Source organism: Balaenoptera acutorostrata, chromosome 4, assembly GCF_949987535.1.
Source record: "Balaenoptera acutorostrata chromosome 4, mBalAcu1.1, whole genome shotgun sequence".
Taxonomy (NCBI): domain Eukaryota; kingdom Metazoa; phylum Chordata; class Mammalia; order Artiodactyla; family Balaenopteridae; genus Balaenoptera; species Balaenoptera acutorostrata.
In genome coordinates this window covers 16,207,395-16,219,894 of record NC_080067.1, presented here as the reverse complement: position 1 = coordinate 16,219,894, position 12,500 = coordinate 16,207,395, and the positions used below count along the sequence as shown (strand labels likewise).

Genomic DNA, 12,500 nt, shown 5'->3' with positions numbered 1-12,500 from the left:
TTAATTACCATAGCTTTGTAGTGTAGTCTGAAGTCAGGGAGCCTGATTCATCCAGCTCCGTTTTTTTCCCTCAAGAGCACTTTGGCTATTCGGGGTGTTTTGTGTCTCCATACAAATTTTAAGATTTTTTGTTCTAGTTCTGTAAAAAATGCCATTGGTAATTTGATAGGGATTGCATTGAATCTGTAGATTGCTTTGGGTAGTATAGTCATTTTCACAATGTTGATTCTTCCAATCCAAAAATGTGGTATATCTCTCCATCTGTTTGTTTCATCTTTAATTTCTTTCATCAGTGTCTTATAGTTTTCTGCATACAGGTCTTTTGTCTCCCTAGGTAGGTTTATTCCTAGGTATTTTATTCTTTTTGTTGCAGTGGTAAATAGGAGTGTTTCCTTATTTTCTCTTTCAGATTTTTCATCATTAGTGTATAGGAATGCAAGAGATTTCTGTACATTAATTTTGTATCCTGCAACTTTACCAAATTCATTGATTAGCTCTAGTAGTTTTCTGGTGGCATCTTTAGGATTCTCTATGTATAGTATCATGTCATCTGCAAACAGTGACAGTTTTACTTCTTCTTTTCCAATTTGTATTTTATTTCTTTTTCTTCTCTGATTGCCGTGGCTAGGACTTCCAAAACTATGTTGAATAATAGTGGTGAGAGTGGACATCCTTGTCTTGTTCCTGTTCTTAGAGGAAATGCTTTCAGTTTTTCACCATTGAGAATGATGTTTGCTGTGGGTTTGTTGTATATGGCCTTTGTTATGTTGAGGTAGGTTCCCTCTATGCCCACTTTCTGGAGAGTTTTTATCATAAATGGGTGTTGAATTTTGTCAAAAGCTTTTTCTGCATCTACTGAGATGATCACATGGTTTTTCTTCTTCAATTTGTTAATGTGGTGTATCACATGGATTGATTTGCCTATATTGAAGAATCCTTGCATCCCTGGGATAAATCCCACTTGATCATGGTGTATGATCCTTTTAATGTGTTGTTGGATTGTTTGCTAGTATTTTGTTGAGGATTTTTGCATCTATATTCATCAGTGATATTGGTCTGTAATTTTCTTTTTTTGTAGTATCTTTGTCTGGTTTTGGTATCAGGGTGATGGTGGCTTCATAGAATGAGTTTGAGAAGGATGGCTGTTAGCTCTTCTCTAAATGTTTGATAGAATTCACCTGTGAAGCCATCTGGTCCTGGACTTTTGTTTGTTGGAATATTTTAAGCCAAAGTTTCAATTTCATTACTTGTGATTGGTCTGTTTATATTTTCTATTTCTTCCTGGTTCAGTCTTGGAAGGTTATACCTTTTTAAGAATTTGTGCATTTCTTCCAGGTTGTGCATTTTATTGGCATAGAGTTGCTTGTAGTAGTCTCTTAGGATGTTTTGTATTTCTGTGGTGTCTGTTGTAGCTTCTTTTTCATTTCTAATTTTATTGATTTGAGTCCTCTCCCTCTTTTTCTTGATGAGTCTGGCTAATGGTTTATCAATTTTGTTTATCTTCTCAAAGAACCAGCTTTTAGTTTTTTTGATCTTTGCTATTGTTTTCTTTGTTTCTATTTCATTTACTTCTGCTCTGATCTTTACGATTTCTTTCCTTCTGCTAACTTTGGGTTTTGTTTGTTCTTCTTTCTCTAGTTCTTTTAGGTGCAAGGTTAGATTGTTTATTTGAGATGTTTGTTTTTTCTTGAGGTACGATTGTATTGCTATAGACTTCCCTCTTAGAACTGCTTTTGCTGCATCCTATAGGTTTTGGATCGTCATGTTTTCATTGTCATTTGTCTCTAGGTATTTTTTGATGTCCTCTTTGATTTCCTCAGTGATCCCTTGGTCATTTAGTAGCGTATTGTTTAGCCTGCATGTGTTTGTGGTTTTTACGATTTTTTTCCCTGTAATTGATTTCTAATCTCATAGTGTTGTGGTTGGAAAAGATACTTGATACGATTTCAGTTTTCTTAAATTTACTGAGGCTTGATTTGTGACCCAAGGTGTGATCCAATATGGAGAATCTTCGTGCGCACTTGAGAAGAAAGTGTAATCTGCTGTTTTTGGATGGAATGTCCTATAAATATCAGTTAAATCTATCTGGTATACTGTGTCATTTAAAGCTTGTGTTTCCTTATTAATTTTCTGTTTGGATGATCTGTCCATTGGTGTAAGTGAGGTGTTAAAGTCCCCCAGTGTTACTATTTTTATTAATTTATTTATTTATTGTGGCTGCATTGGGTCTTCGTTGCTGTGCGCAGGCTTTCTCTAGTTGCGGGGAGCGGGCTACTCTTCATTGCGGTGCGTGGGCTTCTCATTGCGGTGGCTTCTCTTGTTGTAGAGCATGGGCTCTAGGCGTGCGGGCTTCAGTACTTGTGGCACGTGGGCTCAGTAGTTGTGGCTCGCGGGCTCTAGAGAGCCGGCTCAGTAGTTGTGGCGCGCGGGCTTAGTTGCTCCGCTGCATGTGGGATCTTCCTGGACCAGGGCTGAAACCCGTGTTCCCTGCATTGGCAGGCGGATTCTTAACCACTGCACCACCAGGGAAGTCCCCCCACTATTATTGTGTTACTGTCAGTTTCCTCTTTTATAGCTGTTAGCAGTTGCCTTACGTATTGAGGTGCTCCTATGTTGGGTGCATATATATTTATAATTGTTATATCTTCTTCTTGGATTGATTCCTTGATCATTATGTAGTGTGCTTCCTTGTCTCTTGTAACAGTTTTTGTTTTAAAGTCTATTTTATCGGATATGAGTATTGCTACTCCAGCTTTCTTTTGATTTCCATTTGCATGGAATATCATTTTCCATCCCTTCACTTCCAGTCTGTATGTGTCCCTAGGTCTGAAGTGGGTCTCTTGTAGACAGCATATATATGGGTCTTGTTTTTGTATCCATTCAGCAAGCCTGTGTCTTTTGGTTGGAGCATTTAATCCATTCACGTTTAAGGTAATTATCGATATGTATGTTCCTATGACCATTTTCTTAATTGTTTTGGGTTTGTTTTTGTAGGTCCTTTTCTTCTCTTGTGTTTCCCACTTAGAGAAGTTCCTTTAGCATTTGTTGTAGAGCTGGTTTGGTGGCGCTGAATTCTCTTTGCTTTTGCTTGTCTGTAAAGCTTTTGATTTGTCCATCGAATCTGAATGAGATCCTTGCCGGGTAGAGTAATCTTGGTTTTAGGTTCTTCCCTTTCATCACTTTAAACATGTCATGCCACTCCCTTCTGGCTTTTAGAGTTTCTGCTGAGAAATCAGCTTTTAACCTTATGGGAGTTCCCTTGTATGTTATTTGTTGTTTTTCCCTTGTTGCTTTCAATAATTTTTCTTTGTCTTTAATTTTTGCCAATTTGATTACTATGTGTCTCAGCATGTTTCTCCTTGGGTTTATCCTGTATGGGACTCTCTGTGTTTCCTGGACTTGGGTGGCTATTTCCTTTCCCATGTTAGGGAAGTTTTTGACTATAATCTCTTCAAATATTTTCTCGGGTCCTTTCTCTCTCTCTTCTCCTTCTGGGACCCCTATAATGTGAATGTTGTTGCATTTAATGTTGTCCCAGAGGTCTCTTAGTCTGTCTTCATTTCTTTTCATTCTTTTTTCTTTATTCTGTTCCACAGCAGTGAATTTCACCATTCTGTCTTCCAGGTCACTTATCTGTTCTTCTGCCTCAGTTATTCTGCTATTGATTCCTTCTAGTGTATTTTTCATTTCAGTTATTGTATTGTTCATCTCTGTTTGTTTGTTCTTTAATTCTCCTAGGTCTTTTTTAAACATTTCTTGCATCTTCTCAATCTTTGCCTCCATTCTTTTTCCGAGGTCCTGGGTCATCTTCACTATCATTATTCTGAATTCTTTTTCTGGAAGGTTGCCTATCTCCACTTCATATAGTTGTTTTTCTGGGGTTTTATCTTGTTCCTTCATCTGGTACATAGCCCTCTGCCTTTTCATCTTGTCTGTCTTTCTGTGAAAGTGGTTTTAGTTCCACAGGCTGCAGAACTGTAGTTCTTCTTGCTTCTGCTGTCTGCCCTCTCCTAATCCCTTTATTTTTAAACCAGGACTTTTCCAGTGTATAACACCCTGCTAGTGTTGGAAGGTCTCCTGCAGAGGCAGGGAGTAGCTATGTCTCACTGTGAGGACTAGGACACTGGCAGCAGCTGCATTTTCATTATTGACATTTATATTTTAAAATAGATATGCTTTGTTCTTCTACTACCCATTTATTAGCCAACTTTATCCTGAAATGAAATAGTTGAGACTGTTGGGTCCTTGATCAGTTGTTGTCTTAAGAATCTATATAGAAGCTAAATAGCTCCAATTTCATTATGAAACTTTTTAGAAATTTTTGAGAGAGAAGTAACCATAATTCTCTTATTGCATTTATTCAGTTATTTCCATGTGATGGCCTTGACCACTTAGGCCTGTTGCTTCCATTTTTTCCTTAATGATATTTTCTTAATTCTGTTATGAATTATCTGAACTAGTTTTGGAACTCAAACAGGCCCATGGAGTTATTGGAGCTTCATAATTTTCAACTAATTAGAGTTTTCTAGTACACTAGCAATACTTAGAATAGTAACATGATTGCTGTTGTTCTAGGATAGTAATACTGATAACACTCCTGGGAACCCAAAGAATGGGATGGTTCATATTCTTTCTTCATTGTATACTTATAAAGCCTTAGCTTTATATGTGTAGTCACAGTTCTCAGGTTCCATGTTACCTTAATATCCTTACTAGGAAATAAACTTTATAAAATAAACTACCTGTTAGAAAACATTTCTTTTTCTGTTCCAGTTGAAGTTGCGAAGTCTGAAGTTGGGCCCTTTAATGATTCTGCTCATGTGGAGCCCCCTGTTGATTCTACTCATATTTCTCTGCAAGAAGAAAACCAGTCTTCCATCAGTCATTGCCTCCCTGATGCTTCTACAATTACTGAAGAAGGTTTATTTAGCCAAAAGAGTTTTCTTGTTTTAGGTTTTAGTAATGAAAATGAATTTAATATTGCAACTATCATAAGAGAAAATGCTGGAAAAATTGTGTCACTTCAGAGCAGAGTTGTTGCTGATTATGCTGTGGTTCCTCTGCTGGGGTGTGAAGTACAGGCAACTGTGGGAGAAGTTGTTACAAATACGTGGCTGGTAAGAAAACACTGTAGCAGTTGAAATGTAGTATTGAAGGATGTCTGAAACTAAGAGTACACGTTTATTTCTTAGGCAGTTCAGTTTCAGTAAATTGGTATTTGGGTTTGAGCACTGTCTGGATTTTGCTTTTAGCAAAGGAAATTGTAAATAATAAACTATGCAAGCTTCTTGGTCCTAATCCTGGTAGAATAGAGGGGCCACACTAGCAGTGTTCCTTCTTAGGAAGTTACTCCAGGTCATCTCATACTATTTCAATTTTCCTAGTTTTCTTACTACCAAAACATGACATACACTTTTGTATTATTCCATCTTGTTGGCTTATCACTAATAATTTCATCATTGATTTTTTTTTTCAACTTTCAAAGAGAAAAAATGACAATACTTCGGAAGAAATTAAATTTTAAGCAAAATTCAATAAATTCGATGATAAATCTGACTGATTTTAACATCCTATATAATGGATTGATGTGTATGTATTTCTTTAATGTTATGATTTTAAAAGTGTTGAGAATGAGCATATATACATATTTATATGAAAGTAAAATTGCTTTTCATCTAAAATTACTTTTACTGTAACTGAACCAGTGTTAACCACTAGTCGCTTATTTCAGGTTGATGTTATTGTTTCTCTTGTTTTTAAAAGGTAACTTGTATAGACTATCAGACTTTAATTGATCCAAAGTCAAATCCTCTCTTCACACCAGTCCCAGTAATGGCAGGAATGACTCCTTTAGAGGATTGTGTTCTTTCATTCAGCCAGTGTGCAGGAGCTGAAAAAGATTCATTGACATTCTTAGCAAATCGCCTTGGAGCAAGGTATGTAGTATTTTTAGTGTACCTGCTGTCTTGGTGTACTTTTTATTTGTTTTGACTTATAGAAGAGCATTCAAATTAGGATTTCAGTGGGTGTCTTTATAATATTTATGAGGAATGTGTTGCATATCTATGTGATGGCTCAAAGTGGGAGAGGGAGAATGCTGTTAGACGGATGCCTGGCAAATGTTAAGACTCCAGGTATTAATGCTTACCTACCAGGAAAGGGAATATTTAAAGCTGATACATGGGTCGTTATTGAGTGTTGCTTGTCTAAGCATTATTTATTCCCTTCCATGTGCCATATGGATGATTTATTCTTTTTCAGTGTACATTCATTGTTTTTCTGCAGTGCAGATGTTAAGCAGGAATAATGAATACTTTGGGAGAAAGAAAATGAATTTTAAAGTTCCAAAATCCAAATTAGCCCAAACTGTAAGTGAACTTTAATGGTGGCTGTTTAAAAAGGAAGTAGAAAACTCATTATATAAATAAATATAAATGAACTAAACTTTACATTAAAGGAAAAGTTCTTTTAGATTATATCATGAAGCAGCACTTAAAATGCTTTTAAACAAGAGACACATCTAAACCGAAATGATTCGGAACATTCGGGAAGAAAAAAAAGATGGGCAAAGATACATCAAAAGAAAGGAGAGTGTTGCAGTTTTAACGTCAGACAAGTTTGGATTCAAATCAAAAGGCATTAAACAGGAAAAAGAAGAGCACTGTAAATAAAGAGTGCTATTCACACTGAAGGTAAAAAATATGTATATACCAAATAGAGCATGACTACCATTCATAGAACAAAAACAGCAGGAAATTCAATGAGGAATCAGCAGAAACGTTAATTGTAGGAGATTTAATTCCCACCTTTTACCTCATGACAGGTCAAATGGAAAACTATAAGGATACAGATTTAAACAGCATAGTTAGCTATCCACCCTAAAACAGTGACCATACCATTTCAGGCACCTGTGGAACACTCATAAACGTTGCCTGTATAGAAATTGGCCACAAAGAAAACCTCAGTAAGTTCCCTGAAGTAGAAAGAGTGGAGACCATATTCTGTAATCACAGTGCAAAAAAAAAAAAAACCAAAAAACTAGAAATGAGTAGTAGAAATAGAAAATGAAAAGACTTTATCAACTGGACATTTTAGAACTTTTTAGTAACTCTTGGTTCAAAGAGGAATTCAAAACCACTTTTAAGCCTAGAAATCATTATCAACCTGATAGTAGCAAGCAACACCAGTGCCCACATTGTGACCTTAAAATACCACTTCCCACTAAAAGAAACTAAAGCTTAAAGAAATGATTGGTTCTAGGTCTGGGGCAGAAAAGATACCAGTGAGTCTGGAACATTTTGTCAGAACAGAGAGCAAGTATTGATATATTATTGAAGACTAGTAGGAAGGGTTGTGTCAAAAGGACCTCCACTGGCCAAAGACAGGAAAAGTTAAGTGTCACTAGAGATAATAATGGCAGTGGATCCAGACACATTTAAATAATGTTTAAATCATAACTTCATAATGGCACCAAACAAACTAAGCTAATTGGTCATGTTTGAAGGATGCTAGGAAACCAACTCATTATTTTGAAAGCTGATAAATAAAGAGAAAGGATCAAGTATTTATCCTGCTTTTCCTATACAGTCTGTATCATAGTACCATAATAATGGATAAGACAGTTTCCCTTTATAGAAGTATTCCAACAAATAAGTGAAAAAGGAATGATAAGATTGTGATTCTTAAATGTGACTAATAAATGAAAGAATCTAGGCATTGAAAATCAGCAGTTAATCACATACTAAAGAGAAAACCAGACATTATATGCTTCCTTGTGAAGAATACATCACCACCTTGAAGTAGTCTTAGCAAAATAATGAAACCTCAATCTAATAAAACCTAGATTCAACTACTGAATTATAGGAAATACAGGAGAATAACATGTTCTACTACAGCACAGCAATACAGTCAGCAAAATCCAGACTCTGAGATAACTCTACATTATAGTGTCTTCAGCAAGGGGGCAAGGAAAGAAGAGGGAACCTGCAAGCTAAAAGACATAAAAAATTAAATGTAGTGTTTAAGGATGCACTATGTGATAAAACTAAAGAAAAGTAAGGAAGTGATAATCATAAATATCCAAATAGTGGCTACTGTTAACAAGGGAGGGAAGGGGGTTAGTAACTGAGAAGAGGCACGTTGGAGAGGTTCTGGAGTGACTGGTAAGATTCTGTCTTCTGACGTGGGTGGTGGATATAAGGGTTTTCATCTTATGATAATTCATTAAATTGTATATTTCCTTTTTTGCTGTGTTCTGTACTTGGATTATACTAAACAGTAAGCTTTTGGAAAAAACTGAAATTGTAGCAAATAACAATAATAAAATATGGCAACAGACTAAAGCGGTGCTCACAGAAAAATTCAGCAAAGTGGTTATGTAGAATATTAATATACAGAAGTCACTGACCTTCATATGTACAACCAGTTAGAAGAGCTAATGAAAACAAAGGTCTCTTACTAAATCTGTAGTAAGAGATAAAACACCTAGCAACATGATGTGGGATCTAAAAAAACAAAACAAATGAACAAACAAAATAAAACCAAAATAGACTCATAGATATAAAGAACAAATTAGTAGTCACCAGAGGGGAAGGGAATGGAAGGTTGGGCAAAATAGGTGAAGGGGATTAAGAGGTACAAAATTCCAGTTATAAAATTAAAAAGTCACGGGGATGTAATATTCAGCATAAGGAAAAAAGTAATACTGTACTAGCTTTGTATGTTGACAGATGGCTACTAGACTTTTGGTGTTGATCATTTGTAATGCATTTAAATGTTGAGTCACTACGTAGTACACCTGAAACTAACATAATATTGTATGTCAACTATACTTCAATTTTTTAAAAAAATTTAAAGTGAAACTTGGAAGAGCTACAGAAACTTGTAAAATGCTATTGAGGGAAATAAATATGACTTGAACAGTATGAAAGATGTATCTGTTCTTGGACAGGAAGACTAAACATTGTAAAGAAATTTTTTAGAGAGGGCAATAGCAAACTAATTCTTAAATTCAAAAACAATATTAGCAAGCAGGAAAGTCATAAAAATTCTGAAATAGAATAGTTATTTAAATATATTTTGTAAACCTCACTAGATAAAATAGTGTGTCTGTAAGTAGCAGAAAGTTCAGTGAACAGGCAGAAAGTCTAGAAATAGACCTAAACACAAACAGGAATTTGGTATATGATAAAAGTGATATTTCAACTTATTGAGGAAGAGATGGTTTATTTAATAAATATGATTCAGTAAAGTTGGAGCAACATCTCATCCCAAAATAAGTACCAAATTAATTGATCAGTGGGTTAAATGTGAAAAATGAATCCATGAAAGTACTAGGAAAAATGTGGAATATTAAAAATATCTTAAAAGTGGGATCTAGACCTAAAACCCAGAAGTCCTAAAAGAAAAGACAATTCTGTTTATATCTCATATTCTGTTTTTGCCCCCATATTCTCTTTAATATTCTGTGATCATGAGGAAGGCGTTTAATTTCTCTGCATCTTTTCCCAGGTCGTATTTTTACAATAATTTGTAAAATATTGGTATTTCACAAATATTGAGAGGATCGAATGAGATATGTGAAAATACTTGGAGAAGTTGTAGTGGGCTAAAAGATATAATGTGTTATTCATACTCTTCCTTTGCTCCCCTAGTTGTTCCATGCTGCCTCCTTTTGGGAGGAAAGACAAGGTGGATGGGTGATGACTAATTAAATAGATGGTTTTTCTGGTTATTTCTTGTAAGTCTAGTTTAATTTGCTTATGTTTTTATAAAAAGTTTAATTGTAGCAATATATTTTCATTCTAGAGTAAGCACTTGTAAGGGGATTAGCTTAATTTAAGAAATAGAACCAACTTTTAGTCTGTGAGTATTTTCTTATATTCAGAACTCTAACAAAACCATTGTATTAGAAACTTCATTCTTACTTTGCTGGCTGATTGTGCATATGACATTTGCTTTTCTTTAAATGTAACTTGCAGTGTTCAAGAATTCTTTGTTCGGAAATCCAATGCAAAGAAAGGCATGTTTGCCAGTACACATCTTGTATTGAAAGAACCAGGTGGTTCTAAATATGAAGCTGCCAAGAAGTGGAATTTACCAGCGGTCACTATAGCTTGGCTGTTGGAGACTGCTAGATTGGGAAAGAGAGCAAATGAAAGCCATTTTCTGATCAAAAATTCACCTAAAGAAGGTTAATACTTTTATTTTGTCCTTTTATATATTTTTTTTTACAATTTGATGGTTTCTGGGATATGAATGTGCTAAAACTTATTTTTAGGACAGGTCATTAAAATTTCTCCCTTTCACGTGAGCCACTCTTGGGCACTCATTATTGGGGGTGTGGGCAAAATAAATATGCGTTCATAGCACAAATGTTTAATTTGTATCTGTACTATCAAGTGTAGGCACTATCTGAAAGCTAGAGGGTACAGAACAATATAGGAGCATTCTAGGGTCTCAGTGTTTGAAGTCTAATGAGCTTAGATCCCATTTACTGTTCCTTCAGAGGCTCACACTGACACATCTTGTGAGTAAAGTGCTCTCTATTCCTCATCTTTGGGCTTTTGCATGTTATCTCTTGCCTGCTTCATGCTTGCCTGTTCCTCCTTATCTTTCATTTCTCAACTTGGATGTCACTTTCCCTGGAAAGCCTTCCTTGACTCACCAAGTATGGCCTTTGTCTTGCCATAACACCCTGGCCTTTTGTAGCTCTCATCCCAGTGTTACCGTTCTAGTTTACTTTCATGTTACCCCGCTAAACCATAAGCTCTGAAAAGGCAAGGAGTACGTGTGTCTTGTGCATTATATATTTTCATTGTCTAGATTAGGCCTGGCACGGAGCAGCCGTCTAATAAGTGTATTTGTTAAATGTTGAAAAAAGGTAGGAGGCAGGGTGGGAGGACACAGTAGCCTCTCTTGTAAGATGATGATGGCATCCCTGGGCAAACTTCAGGGAAGCTTCTCAAAGCTATTACTTACTACTTTTATCTAGACAACCTGGAAATTTTACAATGCAGGCAAAGTAATATCAAAACTTCATTAAGCACTTTCCGAAAACTTGACCGTAGTTGTTAACTCTGAGTACATGTAATTGGGATTTTCTTTTTTACTCTGCCATTGACTAAGATGACATTATTTATATAATTTTGGGCAAATTATGAGGTTTATTGAGAATATTTCAAGTTACAACAAGATGAAACAGGAAATCTAATTTCATTAATTATTTGTTTCAGTTGATGTACTTGTCTAACTCAACACATATTTTAATATGTTGTCTGCTTTGTTTCTTTGAAAGTAGGTATATAACTTTGTGGTTTGAAGTATACTTGAGAATTCACATGAAAACTCACAATAAGATGTAAAAACATCACTTTTTGTGTGCCTCTTTAGACACAAAAAGACATTAGTGGCTCACATTTGTTTCTTTTCATTTTAAATCTCTAGAACAAAGTTTGGAAACTGAAACAACAAATGGGGTGAATCTAAATCCAGATACTCCAGAGCATCCTGTCACAGACCTGGAAACTCACAGAAAAACAGCCGTTACACCTTTAGATATGAACCGCTTTCAGAGTAAAGCTTTCCGTGCGGTGATCTCACAGCACTCCGGACAGGCTTCAGTCTCCCCTGCAGGAGGACAACCACTTCAGAAGGAGCCCTCATTACGGCTGGATACACCATCAAAGTTTCTGTCCAAGGACAAACTCTTCAAGCCTTCCTTTGATGTGAAGGTAAGGCTTATAGAAAATGGTCCTGGAGATAACAGTTTTATAGCTTATAAAGTAAAGCACCAAGTTCTCCATCACCTCTGAAGTTTGTAGTAGTAACTTCCAGAAATGTTGGCAAATAGATGCATAGTATTGAGTCCCTACATATATCCAGGGTTGAGGTAACAGCTAGAGATATATAGTGTGAAATCAGGACATCTGGATTCAAGTCCTATATCTGTCATGAACGGTATGACTCACAGATCATTTAACATATCTGAGCGTTAGTTCCTTTTGTACAAAGAGCATAGTATCACTTACTCTGAAAACTTACAGGTTTATCATAAGGATTAAGTGAAATTATGTGATGAAATAATTTCATAAACTGTAAAATAACATAAGCACATTGCTACTTATGTTTTGATTCTAGGAGTACACCTGGTGCTCTTTCTGAAAATGTTTGTTATCACTTTACTTTTCAATCATTTCCCTTAAAAAGATGAGTTAAGTGTGCATCTTTCTTTGATCTTCTGAGCACTGGAGTATGGCTCCCTTTCTGAAAAATTCATTCACAAATCAAGGGCTAATTCAAGCTTCTCAGATGGTTTCCTTTCATTCCCCAAAGATAATTTCTTCACTATTCCTTTAGTAGTTTTTGGCCTTTCAAATGGCTGTTCAAACCATGTTTTTTTTATCCATGACTTTGCAAAATTATTGTATGGTTTATCTATTGAGGTTTTACTCATAGAGTTTAATAAGTTTTACTAGTATGTTTTGGAGCAGACTTAAAGT

At 35.6% G+C, this 12,500-nt stretch overlaps 1 protein-coding gene across 4 annotated transcripts in view; it reads left to right on the top strand.

Annotated features, from left to right (window-relative positions):
* TOPBP1 (DNA topoisomerase II binding protein 1) overlaps positions 1-12,500 on the top strand; it is a 69,199-nt gene that overhangs the window by 24,794 nt on the left and 31,905 nt on the right. For all 4 annotated transcript variants that reach the window (XM_057544985.1, XM_007180913.3, XM_057544987.1 and 1 more), the window contains 4 exons: positions 4,774-5,117; positions 5,764-5,936; positions 9,981-10,192; positions 11,446-11,732. In XM_057544985.1, the coding sequence (XP_057400968.1) occupies positions 4,774-5,117; positions 5,764-5,936; positions 9,981-10,192; positions 11,446-11,732 (1,016 nt within the window). The remainder of the gene's footprint in view (positions 1-4,773; positions 5,118-5,763; positions 5,937-9,980; positions 10,193-11,445; positions 11,733-12,500) is intronic.